This window comes from Balearica regulorum, chromosome 3, assembly GCF_011004875.1.
Source record: "Balearica regulorum gibbericeps isolate bBalReg1 chromosome 3, bBalReg1.pri, whole genome shotgun sequence".
NCBI classification, from domain to species: Eukaryota; Metazoa; Chordata; class Aves; order Gruiformes; family Gruidae; genus Balearica; species Balearica regulorum.
The window spans coordinates 80,718,443-80,738,419 of NC_046186.1; the positions used below are offsets into that span (position 1 = coordinate 80,718,443).

General features: G+C 45.2%; 1 protein-coding gene across 4 annotated transcripts; it reads left to right on the forward strand.

Moving 5' to 3' along the window:
* The first annotated feature begins 3,263 nt into the window (after positions 1–3,263).
* Positions 3,264–17,968, forward strand: AGT (angiotensinogen). 4 transcript variants are annotated; one of them, XM_075748655.1, is made up of 5 exons: positions 3,264–3,346; positions 8,928–9,747; positions 14,553–14,817; positions 15,299–15,443; positions 16,280–17,968. In XM_075748655.1, the coding sequence occupies exons 2-5, from the start codon at positions 8,955–8,957 to the stop codon at positions 16,469–16,471; spliced, it is 1,395 nt and encodes a 464-aa protein (XP_075604770.1). In that variant the 5' UTR covers positions 3,264–3,346; positions 8,928–8,954; the 3' UTR covers positions 16,472–17,968. The 4 variants fall into 4 exon arrangements, with proteins under 4 accessions (XP_075604770.1, XP_075604771.1, XP_075604773.1 ...); XM_075748656.1 differs by having other exon boundaries at positions 8,931–9,747; XM_075748658.1 differs by lacking the exon at positions 3,264–3,346 and adding an exon at positions 6,480–6,583.
* Positions 17,969–19,977: the final 2,009 nt, after the last annotated feature.

Here is a 19,977-nt window from a genome sequence, read left to right on the forward strand (position 1 = left end):
ATGTGCCAGCTTACCCTCTTTGGACAGGCTCCCTGTGTCCTGGCTGCTTTGGTCCAGGATTGTCTCTTGCTCCTCACAGGCACAGCACCTGCTACAGGGAAGGACCCAAAATCAATTACAGATTGACGATATAACTGTTAGACTGCAAAGTATTTTGAGATCTGCGGGGTAGGAGGTTCCCTTTGCCCACACACGTAGTGGGCACGCAGTCATGCCTGTGTGTGCATGTGCAGGCTATGCATAGACCATCCTTAAAATGCTGCTAAAAACTGCATACTCCACCGGGAGATGAAAAAAATAGGGTTACAAAAATTTGAAGCAATCTCTACACTCAGGGGCTACAAACAGAAGCCATAACAAACCAAATGTAATTATAATCTGGAACAACATGTGCTATTGTTAATATAAGCTCATTTGGGTATTAAATCGTTAGAAGAGCTCCACAGATAGGGGATCATCAGTGCACAGACCTCCTTCAAAGGGACCATTCCTTGAGAAGCAGAAAGAAATGCGGAGATGGTGATGGTCCCTCCTCCATCACGGAGTGTTTGCAGCACCACCAGGGCAGTGGCTGCCGGGGCAGGCGGGACAGCCAGGGCACCTCTCCTCCTGCAAGGAGGGAGGGCTGTGCCACACGTGCCATTTTGGGGAGGCCCCAGCTACCTGAGTCAGCTCTCTGGCTGCTCACTTACCATGTGCATTTTGGCATTATCCAGGCTAGCATGTGGCATCCTAAAAGCACAGGAGTGGCACATGTGGTCCTTGGAGTTCGTAGCAGCTGCGTTACCAATTTTTCCGTTGCTCCTTGCTGTGAAACCCGCAGCAGGAGCAGGATAATCTCTCTCTTTCATCATCTGTACTTTGAATGCTATTATTGAAAAGCATTTTTGCAATCCTCTTTACACAAAAAATTGGGCAAGCTGAGTACATCCCCCCATGCTCACCAGCTGCTTTCACAGAAAAGTGGTTCCAGCCAACAAGGGCAGAGGTCAGGTGTACAAAAAAAACATGGGAAAAATCACACGCAAACCTATTCCTTATCAAAGTTTTATTAAAACAGTTAAAAAAAAATTACATTGTACAGCCTTTCCCCACCAGAGATAGCAAAAATAAACAAATAAAATCAGGCCCATGGCAGCTTGCCACAGTTCTCACAGAATGGGAGGAAAATCGGTTTACTAACGTATAGAAACCTGACTGCCCTGTCGCTGTACCCCTTCTTCCCTATTTGTTTACTCTGGAAAAAGTCACCGAGTACTTTGTGTGCAGCTGGAGTAGGAACAGAGGCCAAAGATCCAGCAGGAGACAGAGACACATTTCAGACCCCAGTTCAGTAACTCTGCCCCTGGTTAGTACACATATCCTGATTAAGAGAGAAAAAAGTCCTGAAAAGTGGCTAATATTAAGAGCCTACCCACAGTTTTCAAAATTTGTTCATATTTTCCAGGGCTTATGTTGATTTTGAAGAGATAGCAGCAGGTTCCTAACTGTGCACAGCCCAGCAACGCTGGGCATGAAGGTCAGGTTTGCTGGGTGTGATGTTTCACTGGCATGGCTCTACTGAAAGAGTATTTCCAAGCTGTGCTGCAAAATGACCTAGCATAATCTGGCCTCAGCTCAGACATCTCTATTTCCATCACAAGTAGAGACAAGCCTTTAGGGAGGAGTGCGAGAGCTGTTATATGGATCAAACTAAAATTTATGGCAGACCCTATCTGGGGATTTCCTAGTTGCAATTGCACCTGGGCCATCATATTCTGCAGCCTCTGATGGCCATGCCTTCTGTGGCCTCATTTAATCTCATTTTGTGCCAGTTAAGACTTGTGGTATCTGCAGCATCCTACGGTGGTGGGGTATATGCGAAAGGCCCCTTCCTTTCATTTACACTTGCTGCCTGATGATTTTACTGGGAACCCACTAATTCTGGCATCGCGACAAAACAGTGACAGGACTTTCCGTTCATCTTCATCATTTTATGTTTATACTCCCCATAGCAGTGGTTGCTCTTCCAAACCGAAGCATCTTTGTCTCTGTAGGCACTTGGCTGCTCCACAAATTTTTTTCTGGATGTCTCGCAAATGGTGGTCCTTTCACCTTCATGACTGCTCGCCACACCTAGAGCAACCACTGCACCAGCCGATGAAGCAATATTCCCTGTCTTCCTTTTGTCGGATCCTCCCACATGGGCATCCTCTTTTTCCTTTCCTTCCTGTCCTTTTCCCAGTGCCTGTTTGCCCTATCTGTTGGTTGCCTTGCCCAGACCCTACGCTATCTTCCCTTACCAAAGCAGAAGAGAGAGGGAATATTATAAATGTTGATGGGGTGTAGAGGTTTACAGTTACCAACGTTAACCCATAGGTTGTACAAATGAATGTTTTGTGGCCTAATTCTCACTCAAGGTACTTTCAATCTTAAAAAAAGAAATGCTCAAATTTAGTAATGAATGACCATATACATGCTATTATGTCTGAGTTAGACATATATTAATTCATAATCTATGAAGGTCAGACATGCCAACTCAACCTAGGAAGAGCCCATGTGAAGGTCTGTGGTCCGAGGCTCTGAGCAGAGTAATTTATTATCCCTCCTCCATGACTCCCACCATAACCTCACAGGACACAAGAACATCATCACAGGAGTGCATCTGGCCCCTCGGAGTTCAGATCTTAAAGAAAAATTTGAGAAGGCTGGAAAACAAACTGAACAAAACAGAATAAAATATTTACTATTGTCTCTGCAAAAAGTGCTGAATTTTATACAGTCTTTCCCAGAACGATCTGGATCAATGAAAACACTTTTCGACAGTATGGAGACGTGATGTTCTTCAGCGAAAGAATAGCCACCTGGCTGATCAATCGAAATTCTAGCTTGGACAGAATAATTTTCCCATTTAAGACCGAATTACTCGCTGCCAGCTGTCAGGTTAGTGTTCCTCTGCCACGGTTAAAATTTCCGAAGCCTATTTGACAGTATTTACATAAAGTAGCGCTAGCAGCACCACCACTGAAACACTTTCATGGGGCAGAGGAGTGCTTCCCTGTTAGCACTTTTCAATAGAGATCTCAGTAGAGCAAAGCAGATGAGGAGTGGGGCTGCGAGGGAAACCATAACCATAGCACCAGTGTTTTTCCACCCCTCTTTGCGCCCTCTCAGCAGCAACCATGAATAACAAGCAGGAAAAACAGAGGCAGGTTTTGAAGAGAAATGAGGACAGCGGGGGGGAGGAGGGAGGGCCTCACTTATGCAAGAGCGAGTATAAAAGGGGGAGCTGAATCTGCCCCCAGAATCGGGAAGAGTGGGGCAAAAGGAGAGCACGAACCTCTTCGCTGAAGAGCAGGTTTGAGAGGTCTGTGTTTCTTTCTACCTTTACTGCGGCTGTTGCAGGGTGAGATTTGTTAGGAAACATGCGTGGGCCCTGGGCTTGCTTTGCACAGGGGATGCCTTTAGGAACAGCCTTGCTTTCACCTTCTTCAGTTCCTAGTTGCTGGAATGCTTTTCACCCAAGTTTAGCCCCATGCAGGTTTTCAGGCACAGCTCTCTTTGGGGAGCCAAATCCTCGGACACTGGAGCCGAAGGGCAGGATAGAGACTCTTTTCTTTCCAAAGTCAAAGCTCTATCTTTCAGCACATGCTCATTCCTAAAACCATGGCAACCCAACAAAAAAAAATCCCGGCAAAAAGGTCCATGTGTAGTAATTGAAGTAATGGTTGTGCACTCTCGCTTAAAAATGGCTGAGAAGTAAAACAGAAGACTAACTGTAATTAAGCCCTACTAGGATAAAATATGTTCCAGGTGTAGCAGTTCTGTTCTTCATAATCTGAAAGCTTGTCCTTTAGCAGAAACTGTAAGACTATAAAAGACAAGATCTAAGAAGTGCACTAGTGCTTGATGCATCTTAATGGGGGAATATTAATTGAGTAAGCATAAGTGACCGACAAATTAGGGGAAGTTTGTGTCTGAGCTTTGTAGTAGGGCGTGAACGTAAGCTGAAATCAAAGGTTCTCCCTTATTACATAGGCCAGCCAAATTCCCAGTGGTCTGAAGCAGGAGGAACACCGTGGTGAAAGCAGGTCATTGAACGTTTTCTGGTGAAATTTTTTTTTCTGTAGAAATCTGGGTATTTTAATTCGATTACTTTATTGATTGAGTTGGGAAAAAAAAAAAGAAAAAAAAAAGACTCCTGCACTTCCCAGAGACATTGACAATTTTTTGTTGGCAGAAAAAAAAAGAACTGAGTGCATGAAGGCTAAAAGAGCCCCAAAGTTGGACTTGGCTGAAAACCTTGAGAACTTTCAACTAAAACCTCAATTTCCTTTATGTGGCAGAGCCACCAGAGCACCACACAGAAGTTAGTGTTCAGCTGCCTCCTGCTCCCCCTCTTCTGCGGAGCAGCATCCCCTGCAGCCAGGGATGCCTGCCTTGGTGCTGGTGCCCATAGCCAAAGGAGACCACCAGGAGCTGCAGCATGACTTGGTCATGGACTGCAGGGGGGCTGGAAGCAGGAGACACCCAAACAGCAATGCTCACTGGGTGCTAGAGCAGAGTTTCTGAATCATGCATAAAAGTATAATGATTTAAGGAAAAAAAATACAGTGGCTGTGGGTTATGTGATTTCCCCTACCAGCATTTATTGTCGACAGTAAACACGTAAGTCTGGCAGCTGTTGTATGTGTCATTAGCATCACCTGTAGCTTATTAGCCAAAGTCAATAATTCTTGTTAATAAGGATACTTTTCAGAGTTTTACAGAACAGAAGGTGCCCTTCACTGAAACAACCTTGATTTCTGTGTCTTTGATACTGAGAATATCAGGCTGGGTTTGCTTTTTCCCTGTGTTCAGGCTTTGCATAGGAGGACGTAGCAGACTAGCTATAGCTCACAGGCACGGTATGGTCTGGCCACTTGTGCACACCACTGGTGCCAAGTGCCTCGCGCCGGCCCAAGTGGGTGGCGGTGCGGGAGACAGATTTGGGCTGTGCTGTCACATGTCCCACCCACACCTCCACCGGCCTCCAAGGGACCAGCTTTCTCACCCAGCCTGCCTGTGGGAAGGACTCTCCGGGGGAGAGGGGAAAGAAGGGGGGTTGCAACCCAAAACCTAGCTTGTTCTCTTTGGCATTTAGCTGAATAAAATGCATTTTTAATGGAGAAACTACTTCTCCTGTTGCCTGGATCTGTGGCCGGGCTGCATGCATTTTAGAGCCCTCTTGAGATGGTACAAATGCTCAGGAGCTGTTGTGTTGCCAGATGCTTCCTCAACTGAGATACTCAGGCAGCAAGAGGAGAAAACACCTTAAATATTTCAAGCTGTTTGTTTAAGCCTTGTGTACATGATAGCGTGCCACATGCACTCAGAGCTGTTTTCAGATCTCATTAGAACTAAGGTAATCAGATTGTTTAAATGAAAAGCAGGGCTGCAGAGACAGAAAATTGCCATCCCTTCAGCATTAGTCACCTGGCATACAGTGCTTGGGCTGGCAGGACTCGGCTGTCCCTGTCTCCACCTTCAACTCCATCAGCTCCAACTGCCCAGGTGCACTGAAAACATCCCTCTCTCTCTGCTCTCTCCTTGAAGCCCACACGTAACTGGGCACCGCAGTACAAACCACGCCTGACTGGCCCTCTGAAATCAGGGCATGGATGTTAAATCAGCCCTACTCCCATTAGAGACTTGGGATTTTAGTTACGCACTATAACAGGGGCACTGAACAGGACCCAGGCTAAGCCAACTGCATCATCCCCGGTTTGATTCACTGTTTATTTCCTTAAAGAGGAAGAAGGGGCATGCCAAACTGGAGGACCATTTCAAAAGCAGCAGAAAGATCTCTGAATCCCCTCTTTTTGCCAAATAGGACTTGGGAAGCTGAGACTGGGAGGGATGATGCGTCGGTGATATGGCTCTGGCAAACTAATCCATCTAGCTTTCATCCTTTCCTTTTCAACACATTTTGTTTTGAAGAGGAGAAAGAACAAACTTTTGATCTTCTGGATAGGTCAAGAGGGAAAGAAAGGGTAAAACTTGAGAGTTTAATAATTTTACTCTGCAGTAGTGTACATGTCCTACCTACAAGCTGCAAGGGAGAGATTAAAGGTAATTTATCTGAGAAGAAAAAACCCTGGTCCAACTGTACAACAAATACAGGCACAAAGAAATCTGCATTTCTTTGAGTCTGGCACAAAATGAGCTGTGTTATTTTCAGCTCCTATAAGCCGTTCTGCATAGTAAAACACCCGTGTCTGTCTTAGTAAATGTGTAACTGCAGGCTGTGCAGATGTGCTGGGCCTGGTTAAAGGTTGTGTATCCATCCCTAGAACTTTCTATGCAGAACTTTCTATGTGTTAAGCTGTGCTCAGGTTTCATCGGGTCCTGTCTAGTCTGAGATAACTTTTTTCAGCCCCCCAGCCTGTGATGTAAAGTAGCTTTGCGCAATGCCACTGCAGACGTGTAGAAAGGGCCCTCCCATGGGAAGGGCGTAAGTCCACCAGCAATCACGCCACATCACTCCAGGGGGAAGGGGTGTTGCGAGGAGCCTGCCCGAGGGGGGACGGCGTCGGAGGGGCCGCACGCACCAGGACAGAGGCGAGTAAGCACACTTACCGGATTTACTTTGAACGCCAATTTTTCAACTCATGTTTTCTTGCTTTTCTGAAAGGCTCTGGGCTGACTTCTTTAGGGAAACAAACCACGCTGGCTTTCCACAGATGGGGCTTAGTGTAAGTGCTGGTAGCGAGAACTGCCCCTCTTGTTTCTGCTCAAGAGAGAAGAATTGACACAATGGTCTGGCAGCCATAGAGAAATAACCACTGGGCACCAGCAGTGCCTAATGGCACAGCCTGACCGGGTGGCACTGAGTCATCCTCATCACTGCTACAGGAAGGATGAAGAAATGCTTCAAAATAATTGTATGATGGAGAGAACAGGGTGGGAAGGGCAGTGCCTCTAATTTGTGCCTTTTTGGTTTGTTTTCCTGAGATGTCCCAATCTGGAAAATGCAGACAGTAGACTAGAAACGCACAGTGGCTGGGCTAACTGTGAAGTTGGGAAGACACCTCCCAAGAAAATTTTTTAACCGATCACAAGGAGTGAGGAAGCCGTGCAATGCTGCATGTCACCTCCTGCCAGCGGGGTTGGGGAGCAAAGACATGTCAGGGAGCAGAGAGACCGGCAGCACCGACTGCCATTGCCTACACGTTAATTTAGAGGATGGGGAGGGTGGGAGATTTAGTGAGGAAGAGCAATCCTTGGATGAAGGCACAGGGCTGGACGTCCTCCCTGCATGTCTCTGGGGAAGCAAACGGTTTCAGGCCTGACCCGCAGGCATCCACTAAGAAGATGCTCAGACATCCCAAGGAACCATCACAACAACAGAAACTCCATTTGGAAACCAAGCTGTTAGACAGGAGCCTACAGCCTGGGAATGTAGATGTACACGTTAGCAGGCATATGTACTTAGCAAGGTTTGCCTGATTACCAAGCATCTGCGCATCACAGTTTTTTTATTTGCAAGAGAGTGGTGATACTGCAAACCAGAGTATTATTAGGCATGAAACACTTGAGGATCTCTCAGTGATGTAAATATGGTTATATATCATAAACCAGGCTGGGAAGATGACAGGACTTGAACAGCTGGATTTAAATCCCGACACTTCCACTCTGTGTAAATTAAAGTGTTGGTGAGACAGACATTGCGCTGTGTCCTCTTTGGGCTGCCAGAATTATAAGATCTGACAGGCTGGCACAACTCAAAAAATGTTGGAGAAAGAAGGCGGAGAGCAGAGCTTGGTTACTGGCAAGGCTGTTAGTATTTTGCCCATCCAATGAGCTCTTCAGAGCTTGGAAAGGGCAAAAGAGGGTGAACAGAGCTACAATAAACAAGAAATGACTAGTAGAATAAAAATACAGCTCAGCATAATAGCGTTTTGGCCAATGATGAGTGTTATAGATGCATAATTTCCAATGCATTTAGATTTCAAATACACAGATTCAAAGTCATACACTAGAAATCCAGGGAAGGTACAGTAGAGCTATCAGTTATAAAAAAATAGGATATAGGAAAAGTGAGAATTATAAAAATGCAAAATTTGTCAGTGTGTTTGCACACATATGTATGTATGTGTGTGTGTATATGTGCCCATGACTTTCTCATTCCCAATATGCACCAGATCCTTTGTCCCAAAACAGGAGTGACATCCACATCCAGTAAAATTCTCTACTTCTTGTCAGGAAAATCAAGAGCAGCAGGTGACCTTTTACCGCAGTAGAGTAAAACCCAGTTTACTCCTTCTAACTCTGTGTTCAGATAAAGGAGGTGCTGTGAAAATGGTTTCAGCGTTAGCACATTTGTATAAGGAAGCCTTGAGTGTGTTTGCCTAGAAGCTACACTGAATGTTTGCACTGGGCTATGAAAACACAAAATGCTCTGCTAGTGCCAAGTATTATGCTGACTAGACATACAAAGTGGGATCATTCAGTGGTTGGACCTTAAAAGACCTGGTTTCCAAACCCACTTCCCGCATAACAGCAGGCAAATCGCTTAGTCTGTCCATGTGTCAGCAAGATTTAGTTTGTAGAGATAGCTCTGAACAGATCCCAGGAGCAATATACTTGCATTATTATAATGTTTTGCCAGAACTAGCACACTCTAGTTTGCAAGCCTAACTAGTCAGCAAGCATAGCTATATTGCTTCCCATCCTAAATTGTTAGGATACTGCAGCTGGTAATGGAGCCAAATCTATGCTTGGAATTTCCCCACCTGCCGCCATTGAAACTGGTGGCCATCTCACCCCAAGGTTGGTCAGACCAACCAGCACTAAATACTGAAATTCCTGCCTTCACAACTCCACAGCAGTAGCACCTCACCCTGCGGGTAAGAGCAACTGTATTTACAACAGGCAGATCATTCTTTCCTCCTCACTTTTTCTTTCAGCAGACACTGTGGAAGCAATTTTTCGACATGAACCTGGCTGCAGATCTTTTCTGTTTGTTGGTATGCCTCACCGCAGTGACTTCGGACCGGGTCTATGTCCACCCTTTCAATTTGTTTTCTTTCAACAAAAGTACCTGTGAGGAGCTGGAAAGCCTGGGCCAGGGGGGAAAGAAAACTTTTGTCCCTGTCTCAATCGAGTCTCAAACCACACCTGCCTATGAAGATGACCTGAATGACAAGGACAAGCTGGAAGCCCCGAGCCTGAGTGGCCGGGGGAGGCAGAAACTGAGCTACCTGAAGGACTTTGTGTACATCCTGGGTGTGCGGTTTTACAGCGAGCTGCGGGAAGCGCGGCAGGGCCAAAACGTGCTCCTGTCCCCAACCAGTCTTTACGGCTCTTTGGTGTCTTTCTACCTGGGCGCCTCAAACCAGACGGCTGCTGATTTGCAGGGTTTGCTGGGATTTGTTCCCCCCTCTGGAAACCCTGACTGCACCTCCAGGGTGGACGGACACAAAGTCCTTTCCAGCCTGAGGACGATCGAAAGCCTCATCAAGAGCAGGGACGAGGAGCTGCTCTTTTCCAAGACACTCTGCTTGTTCTCTGCCCGCGGCGTACCTCTATCCCAACTGTTTGTGCAGGACTTGCTCCACTCCACTGATGCTCTCTATGTCCGAGCTGTTGACTTTACAAACCCAAGTGAGGCAGCGAAGCAAATAAATGCCTTTGTGGAGGCCAAAAGCGAGGGCCAAAGCAAGTGCTTACTGACAGACATCGATCCATCCGCCGACCTGCTGTTTGTCGTGGACGTCCGCTTGGCAGGTACGAGGCAGCAGTGCTTGTTTTGGGGGCAGGCTGGGTGGATGACGGGCAGTGGCCCTGCTCCTGGGAAGGAAGCAAGGCCATGCCTGGCAGGTGGTGAGAGCAAGGGGCTCGCATGGAAGGCTGGAGCACTGCTCCATGTACAGCACCGCACTGCCAGCTGGTGTGCTGGGGGGTCCTGCCAGCAAGGGCAATGGGGAGGAAGTGGAGGGAGATGGCCTCCAAGAAATTTTCCAGGAAGCTAAGGATTAGGACAGGTGTGGAGAGGTGAATAAGAGAGGATTGCGCAGCATTTCTGACTGCAAAGGAACTAAAAGTCATGAGGGGCCTCCAGCAAAAACAGTCAGGAAATAGGTATAAAGTGAGCCAAAAAAATACTTTTCCCCAGAAACCTTTATTTCCACAGGAGAAGAGGCCAGAGGTACAGATTCCAGAAAGGCTATAAAAGATAATGGACATGGCTCCTCTAGTGGCTCTTAAACACAGAAGCCTGGAGGCAGCTTCTGGTTCAGGAAGCAACCAAACAAGCTACGAGTTATTGAAGCTGGGAGTGTATACAAAATTAAAAGAATTAAGGCAATCCCTTAATTACCTAGGGTTGTTTCATGCTGCTGTCCCAGAAATCCCCCCGTACCACAACTGGGCCTCGTCTTCTGAGTGTAGTTGCTTTTTCAATGGCCTCACGACTGAAGGCAACCGGAGATCGTGTGCTATGGGTCAGCTTGCCTACCAGTGACTTCAGAACACCTGCAGTGAGCCATAAGTTTCTAAACAGGCCTCTACTGCTAAAGGTGGAGCTTTGGTGCTCATGAAACGCTTTTGTGCCTTCATCTTCCCACCTGTAAAGTGGATATCAGGTTTTCTTTTCCTTTCATGGGTGCTGTCATTAACTGATCCCAACTCCTTACGGAGCTGTGAGCATCAGCAGTGTAAGGTCTAGCATAGAGAGAACACCGCAAAAATAATTCTTGCGTTACAGACTTGGGCATGGTCACGCGAGCAGAGTTTTCCTTTAGCAGAGTAATTTTTTCCTCTTCTTCCATATTGGAAACTTGGTATTTTATTAGCTTAGGACCCTTAGCATGTGCTCAAGGGTCTGAGTCACTGGGTCGGCTCGGCTACCTCCTCTCTCTCAGAAGGGTGCACTTGAGATGTTGCAGTATCCCCATGTGGGGTGCAGAAAATTGGCTCAACAACAATTGAATTAGATAAGCAACTCTTTTCTATTAAACACATGTAATGTGCTGCAGGATTTTCTTTGTCATTTGGTTACGGAGGGACAGCCATGGCAGTCAATGCTGTCATGTTCAATATCTGTCCCTATCGCTGCAGAAAGGAAAATGTACTTTATTTTGTTCTGAAACACATTATATGTGTTCCTGAGATGCTATCAACAGCCATAGGATTGCTAAAATGACATAATTCCATACAAAACAAAGGCTAAATGTTCCGATGGTCTCAACTGTTGTTCTCTTGCACATAGTTGTTTTCACATTTGTCGACTCGCTGCTGAGCAGGGGCTGCGATTTAGAATCCAGTGCAGAACATCAGGTGCAAATGGTAGTGATAGACCTCTGATTTTTTTTTAAGTTGCAAAATAATTACAAACTAGTGAATGAAAATAGCACAGTGGGACTGCATGATATTAAGTGCCCTTACTTTCTCCCATTTACATTCTCTTTTGAAAAGACAACCCAGAACAACTTCAGTTTTAACTAGACATTTGGTAGGATGCTTTTTGCTATATTTTTTTGTATACAGTAAAAAGTCATAGCTTTCCACAGAAAGTCATCCTCTCGTTAAGCTTGTCAGGCTGGCATAAAGCCTGTATTACAGAACATGGAGATCATCACCCGAAGCAGAGAGGTCCAATGTTTCTCTCCTGTACTCCCAAGTCAATACTGCAGAGTACTCTTGTACTCTCTCAGGCTACACCTTTGCTCTGTGATTGACAGCCTTTTTCACTTCAATGATATTCCATATATTGTAGACACAGGTTTCTTCCCTACTCTGATATGGTTGCCAAAAGGTTCCCCAGCCCCACAGCTCCTGTGTCCTGATACAAGAGGTCTCACTGTAAGAAGTGAGACCACATTTCTTCCAGTGTATCAGCTATCACCTTCTATAGAAGGGATGTTCATCTTCTTCAGTTCTCCTCATCGTACATCCAGGAGTTTAAGGCAAAAAGCAGGGGTTTTTTAGTAAATAGGTCAGCCCCATGTCTTAAAAAATGCTGTAACAACAAATGACTAACAAATAGTCACATTAAGATTACTAACATATTTTAGAGCACTTTCAGGGGAGTACACACCTAGCTACACGTTTGAGGGCACAGATGTCCAGACCCTCACCTAGCAAAAGGCCACAAGGAGATGTTTCAAACACAGGGTGCTGATTTGTTGTGATTCATGACAAACTGTTCTATGACGGTATGATTCATGACTGGCACAATATTAATGGACTTAGTCTCAAAGTCAATAACAGAGCTTTGAGATCTTGCAGTATCTTAGAATCATAGAACAGTTCGGGTTGGAAGGGGCCTTTAAAGACCATCTAGTTCCAACCACCCTGCCATGGGCAGGGACACTCTCCACTAGACCAGGTTGCCCAAAGCCTCATCCAACCTGGCCTTGAACAATTCCAGGGAGGGGGCATCCACAGCTGCTCTGGGCAACCTGTGCCAGTGCCTCACTGCCCTCACAGGGAAGAATTTCTTCCTAACATCTAATCTAAATCGACCCTCCTTCAACTTAAAGCCATTACCCCTTGTCCTGTCACTCCATGGCCTTGTAAACAGTCCCTCACTATCTTTCCTGTAGGCCCCTTCAGGTACAGGAAGGCTGCTAGAAGGTCTCCCTGGAGCCTTCTCTTCTCCAGGCTGAACAATCCCAACTCTCTCAGTCTGTCCTCATAGGAAAGGTGCTCCAGCCCTCTCATCATCTTCATGGCCCTTCTCTGGACTCACTCCAACAGCTCTATGTCCTTCTTATGTTGGGGACCCCAGAGCTGGACGCAGTACTCCAGGTGGGGTCTCATGAGAGCGGAGTAGAGGGGCAGGATCACCTCCTTTGACCTGCTGGTCATGCTTCTTTTGATGCAGCCCAGGACACGGTTGGCTTTCTGGGCTACAAGTGCATGTTGCCGGGTCATGTTGAGCTTCTCATCCACCGGCACTCCCAAGTCCTTCTCCTCAGGGCTGTTTTCAATCCATTCCTCGCCCAGCCTATAGTCGTGCTTGGGATTGCGCCGACCCACGTGCAGGACCTTGCACTCGGCCTTGTTGAACTTCATGCAGTTCACACGGGCCCACCTCTCAAGCCTGTCAAGATCCTTCAGGATGGCATCCCTTCTCTCCAGCATGTCAACCACACCACACAGCATGGTGTCGTCGGCAAACTTGCTGAGAGTGCACTCAATCCCACTGTCCATGTCGCCAACAAAGATGTTAAACAGTGTTAAATAGTCCCAAGACTATTTAAAACTAGTTACTATCCTGCCTTGATATATTTAGCTATCTGAATGCTCAATTCTTTTTTCCTTTTATTTAACTGCTACAGTCTTGACTTTTAGTATCTTGTGAGAATAAATTCTGCAGGTTATACGGACCCTGTGAAAGTGGCTCCTTTCTGCTTTTGGCTTCCATCCCTTGTCTTATAAAGTAAGGGGAAAAAAAAGTGAAGAACTCTGCTTCCTTATTCTTTCTCTTGCTTACACCTTCCACATCTCCTACCTGCCGCTTCTTTTTGGTGAAGTTATAGGAGATGAAAGTGCCTAAATACTCTTTTAATGCAAGGTCATTTAAGAGACAACTGTTCCTATACAAAACCTCTTACTGCATATTAAATATGTTAGGGCCCAGCATTTATCTGGATTTATTGGAGAAAGACTAGTTAACAGTACACCTAGACCAGCTCCTATTTGATATTAATTACTTTAATGCAAGGAGGTCCTTTCTTTACCACAACATATGCATTTTGCTAATTGTTTTCCTAATTCCATCAAACAGCAATTTCAAGGTTTCTGATCTTTGCCCTTCTCGCTGATGGCAGTAGTTTCTTTAATGCCAACAGGATTATCTGCCTAACTGGCAGCAGCACTGATGTATGGCAGTGAGCAGTAACATGTTGAAATGCAAAGCTGCACAGAAGCAGCGGGAGGTGAGAGCAAGGCTTCCCAAACTTGTGAACTGGGTAAGAAATTTGTATTAAGATTTAGCAAGTGTTCAGGTATGTCCTTTTTAACCTCCTCAGCTCAATCAACACTTTGGTGTTATACTTACTACCTTCCCCATTGCTTTGGTTTGTAAGATGGCCAAGGGTGAGACCTCAGCCAGAGCTTGCTCTGCCTTTCCTCTCCTGAGCCCACCGGGCTGCCTGAGAGCGCTCCAGCAGCAGGGACAGGTCCTGATGGACATGCTCCCAAATGTGCCATCACCACCAGTCCAGAGATGGAGAGGAAATCCAAGCCGACCCTCCACACAGGCCTGCGAGCCAACTGGGAGCCACGTGGCAGCTTCGGAGGAAGCAGGCACCAAGCAAGCAGAAATACCGTGCCCAGGAAAGGCTGCAGCTTTGGTCATGGTCCCTGTGCTGTGAGTTTGCACCAGCCTCTGCCTAATGTTACCAGAAGGCATATTAAAGGCAGGATACATACGTTTACAGTAGCTAAACATGATTGTATACACACAGCCCTTGTCTAATGCACAGTGTCTTGTTTTTAAACAAACATATATACTGGCGAAGGGGCAGAGGGGAGGAGAGCAGAAAGAGAAGAATCAATTTCTTCTTTCTCAATCTGTTTTTCAGTGAACATTAAGCAAGCCTCACGCCTCAAAGAGCCTCAGGAGTTCTGGGTGGATTCACACACAAAGGTCTTGGTGCCTATGTTGTCAGTCACGGGGACTTTAAAGTACAAAACTGATGCCAGTGGGACTTTTTCTGTGATGGAAGTGCCCATCAGCAAGACCGCGCTGCTGGTGCTGCTGCAGCCCATCAATGGCAGCGACCTGGAGCGCGTGGAGACCGAGCTGCCTCTGCAGTCCTCGGCCTGGCTTCAGCAGCTGTCCCCAAGGTAGGGATCAGGCACGCCTGCCCTCCCGTAGGGATGAATGAAACAGGGTGCGCCGTGCGGGCCTGCCGCTGCCTGCTCGCTGACCGGGGTCACGTCCTGCCAGGGGGGGCTTAACACCAAGCACGGAGAGAAACACACGCAAATCCCTGGGACCTCACCCCGAGGGAGCCTGACTGTGGTGGGATTGGCTTTCGATTTGCGGGTTTTTCAGGGAAATCAGCAAGTCCCTTCCCATAGCTGACAATGCAGGACCCACATAGTGGGATCATTTGGGACTTAACGGCATACCCTGGGGCAGATTTTGGGAGACTTCCCACTTGGAAGCAGTAACACACCACCAGTCAGCCGTCGGTAGCTGGCTGTCCCCATGCCCAGCACCACCTCTAGAGGCTGTTTTCACATGCCCGTTCCCCAGGACTGCCCTAACACCACGCTTTCATACCAGAGAGCACACGCTCACTCACCTCTCTCTTTCCTGCAGAGAAATTAAATTAACGCTGCCAGAGTTAACAATAGAAGGCAGCTCCGATCTACAGGAGCTTCTTGCAGATATGGAGCTGCCTGCACTGCTGGGGAAGGGGGCAGATCTCAGCAAAATAAGCGACGCCAGTCTAAGAATTGGAAAGGTACAGTATACATGACTAGCATTTAAAAAAAAGTCTCCTGCTCAGTTTCAGCCTCCTGTACAAATTGACCTAGAACAAACCAGTCAGAGCCATGTGAGACACATGCTAGTAAGGAACCTTCCAGATGACTGAGTGATAGTGAATACTTTTTAGATTAACTCATCAGCAGGAACAGGTTTGCTTTAAACTATTCAGAGTTCATCACTGCAGCAAACCTAACATGCAACACAGAGATGAAGTTTAAGGTCTGAGCATGCTAGGTACTCTGGCATTCATTACCACCTTCAACTCAAACACCTCCAGGCACTGCAGCTGGAGCGAGTAGTAAAGGCTGCAGCTACTGGGCTGTTGAGGATAATCCTCCATCACTTTGGGGCTACTCCCAGAAATGGCAAACACAGAGGTGCGTGCAGCACATGACCTTACCTAAAGACAGGCTCCAGTGTTCCAGTCCCAAGGGGATGAAGGGAGAGCTTGAAGGAGAGGGCTGTCTTTCATAAAAAGGCGGCAAATTATGCTCCAGAAGTATAATTTGAGTGCCTTTACTTTTATTTAATTTTCTTTTTAGAAGGTGTCCTACCTTGGAAGTTCTGTCAGGGGCTTCAAGGATACCAGGATTTCATACAGCCCAAGCATACGAGCAGTTGTAGAGCTTTTTCACATGTTACGGAACAAGTACTCCAAGGTCTTTTTTAAATATCCATGGAGTCTATGCTGTGCTGCTTACAGCCGATATTATTGATTACTTCATGTGCTAGAATGCACTTAAGCATCTCTTCATCTCTTCACTCTCATGCTCTGATGACTCTGGATTTACTCTCATATCTGCCTTACAGGTAGTAAACAAAGCCTTTTTCAAACTGACCAGTGATGGAACAGATCAGCCGGAAGACCCCACAGCACAGAAGGAAGATTTGGCATTCCTGAAAGTAACACTGAACAAACCGTTCCTTTTAGCTGTTTTTGAAGAGAAGTCAAGGGCAATGCTTTTCCTTGGCAGAGTAACAAACCCACTGCATGGGGTTTAAATGCAAGCACAGGGGATGGGGAGGGAGGGGAACGATGCACATTTCCCATCACCTTTTTCTTACTCATCAGCTATTTTTATGACCTTGTGGAGTGCTCTACTTAGCTTTTGAGATGAAGCAGGTAGTGTTTTAAATACAGCCTTTTGAAAGCTAAAACATGGCAACATTTCATCCTTGTTCATCTATTTCATGTGAGGTGACTCAAACTCATTCTCCAGCTTCTCTTTTTTCCTTAGTCTCACTTTGTCTCCCCTCTGCCCCTAGCTCTCTTTTTTGGTGCAGTGGGGACAAAGTAGTGGCCAGCAAGGCATGGACTTAAAAAATAGTTTTATAAGCACAAGCAGCATTTCCTATAGAAAGGTATAGAAAAGGACCTTTTCATTCCTTGGGAGGTCACTTCTTAATTTTTAGTTTGGTCAGTTTTGCAAAAGACACCCCCTTTTAGGTTACAGTGAAAGTTTTACAGCTATCCACAGAGATTTCTAGCTTCATCAGCAATATTTTCCTTTAAAAGGCTGCCAGCAGCACAGGCAGGCTTTGCTTGTCCCACTGAGACAAGATTTTTTGCCTTGGAAGCAAAAACACATTTGAAGGAAGTTTTTTCTTTCTGCAGCCCAGATGGATATACTAATTTCTTAACTCTATGGAAAAGCTAAAAATAGGGTTTGGTAGCACTAATGAACTGTGATGGATAAATTCTCATAGCCTGACAGAATTTTTTTTTTGTTTTTTAGAAAAAAGTAATAAAATAGGCCTACTTTTCCAATACAATTCCATTCCTTGGATTACTTTCTAACCTGAGAGGCATTTATTACAGCCTTATGGTGAAAAAGAACATTACTGGTTAGAGCCTCGATTTGTAACCTTTAACATATCCAAATCATGTTCTTAAAAGACAGTATTAGTGGCAATATTCTATATTAATGGTGGATGTGCTGCTCAACATGAATAGTTTCAGTGGTCCAACCCAACTCTTAGCAGAGTTGTTAAAGATTGGAAACATTAAACAGCAACAGATTATTAGATGACTCTTGAATGAGGAAGTGAGATCATGGTACTAAGGAAAACCTCAGTGGAACAAAGATTTCCACCTCACACCTCTAGATTTGTGTTCAGCACTGATGGCATTCAGACCGTAACCACAGACCTCTTTGGGCTACAATGCCAGACGTATCCTACAGAGCACGGCAGCTTATTGTCATCCACAGTGGCCCAAATATCTAATCCAAACCCACTAAGGCCAGCGGCTCGCTATCGGTGATGTAGATCCACAGCAGATCCTTCTAGCTTAATGGAAGAAACTAATGAATAACACCACACACTCTTGAGAACACTTGGATTTCGAGTGCTACGATATACCATCCATGTATTTATCTGATTATACTGTATGCCTTCCAGATGCTCTAACATCTGAATACTGTACACTTGTATTATATACAGAAGGAATTAACTATAAATATGCACAGATGGAAAGACGCAAATAAAATCACTTCCAAGTTGCTTTGCCACAGTTCAGTTGGGTTTATGTCCATAACTAAATCCCTTGTTCTGGCTTCTGAAATTTGTTCCAAGTCAGGTTTATGTTTTGTAAGACAGTAAGTTGCAATTATCATTCAATACAGCCAACGTAGAGCTGTAAGCATGAAAGAGGCAGCTTCCAAGTGTTCACGCCAATTTAAAAGTTATCTCATTTACTGAAAGTCAGAAGGTAGCATCAGCCACAAATAAAATTTCAGACTCAAAAAGATTTCATTTCTGCGATGAAGATGGACAATAATGAAAGGGAGTCCCTGGCCCTGCTGCCACACAAAAAAAACCCCAAACAACAAACAAACCACCACCACCCTCAAAACCAAACACTTCTCTGAAAAAGAAACTTTGTGGGGGTAAGCACCTCTCCACTAACACCCTGAAGAAGAAAAGGAAAGAAGAAAGGGCTGAGATAGGGAACTACTGGCCGGAGCAAGGACAAGGAAGAGAGGTGCTGGAGCAAGTGCTACAATACCAGAAAGATAAGCTAAGCTATCTGTACATGTAGCCATTCTCCTAGAGATTCAAATGATTAAAAAAAAATATTCTATCTCTCTGCTTCCCCAGGAATATATACTCTTGAGACTAGTTTCTAACATCGACTTTACATCTAAAATTCTTATGGCATTTGATACTCTTCACTCTCTGCCAGCGGTCTCCTCCAGTTCTACCAAACTCCTGCGCCAGGGACGCAGCAGGGCACCTGCCAAGCACCCCAGGAGCCGTTCACACCCGAGCTCTCAGCTGCAGCCTACAGCTCATCCACAGTCTAGTGAGTGAGGCACCTGAAATCATGCCTTAACAAACAGGAGATTTGGACAAAGAAAAGGACAGGCTTTTAAGCTTCATCAAAACAACATAGTTTATCCTGGAGCATAGCTGACAATTATGCTGATAAGCTAAAAAAATTAGGCAGTTTACTTCCTCATCCCTCCCTATTCAAGCACAAAAATATGACTGCTGATGAAAAATTAAAGTAAATATCCCTCAATATTGAGTGGTCCAGCCAAATCTACATATTGCTAGCTATCATTAGGTGATGAGGTTAAAATAGTCCGGCTTATTTCTGGTAAAACCCACAAGCTTGAGAATCCAGTTACCATTTTAGAGGAAAAAACATTTCACCACTCTTTCCCTCCTTAATGCTATTATACAAAACCTCTTCCAGCTAAATTCCTTCCAGACTTAGAAAAGCATAGTAAGTTTTCTGGAAGTCCTAGAAGGGAAGAAGAAAAAGGCACAAAATCTGCATTACTGTCATTAAGCGAAAGGCACTTCTGCATTAAAAAATAATAATTAAAAAAAAAATCTGAGGAATAGAAGAAAAAGGATTAGTAGCAGAAGATATTGCTATCAGAACACACTTAGGCAGTAGATCCTCTCCTCCAGACTGATCCACAGTATTTGAAAATGTTAAAATTAATTTTGCCAATGACAAAGCCAATTCACACCTTCCTTTCAACAGGGGAAGCACACAAACTTTTAACTAATGTCATATTCCACTGAAAGAAAATTAAATGCTATTCAAGGGAACAAAAATAAAAGATGGGGAGCTGACATAAAACCAGTGATATAGATGTTTACAGCAATCACAGGGCCACTCAATAATTTTTATTTGCTATACAATGTTATTTCCTGCCCTGAAATTAAAACTGGTCTTCAATGGAAAATAGTTCAGGCTGTATACTCAGCAAGTTGACGATGACAAGTAGGAAGTGGTGCGAAGATGGGGCAAATCGCATGCAACAGAAGGGCAAGTAACCTTTTTATGTCTTTTTTTAGTTTGGTACACAGATTGCATCCTTTTCCCTGATTTTGGAGGATAAAAACAAAGCTTTCTACCTTCAGTCACTAGCATGCACAGAATCTGCAACTTTTGTGACAGCCGTCATAGAAATTTAGATTTATAGAGATACATACCTTTCAGAATAAGAAGTTACACAATGCATTTACAATACTACAATCTCAGTCTCAGG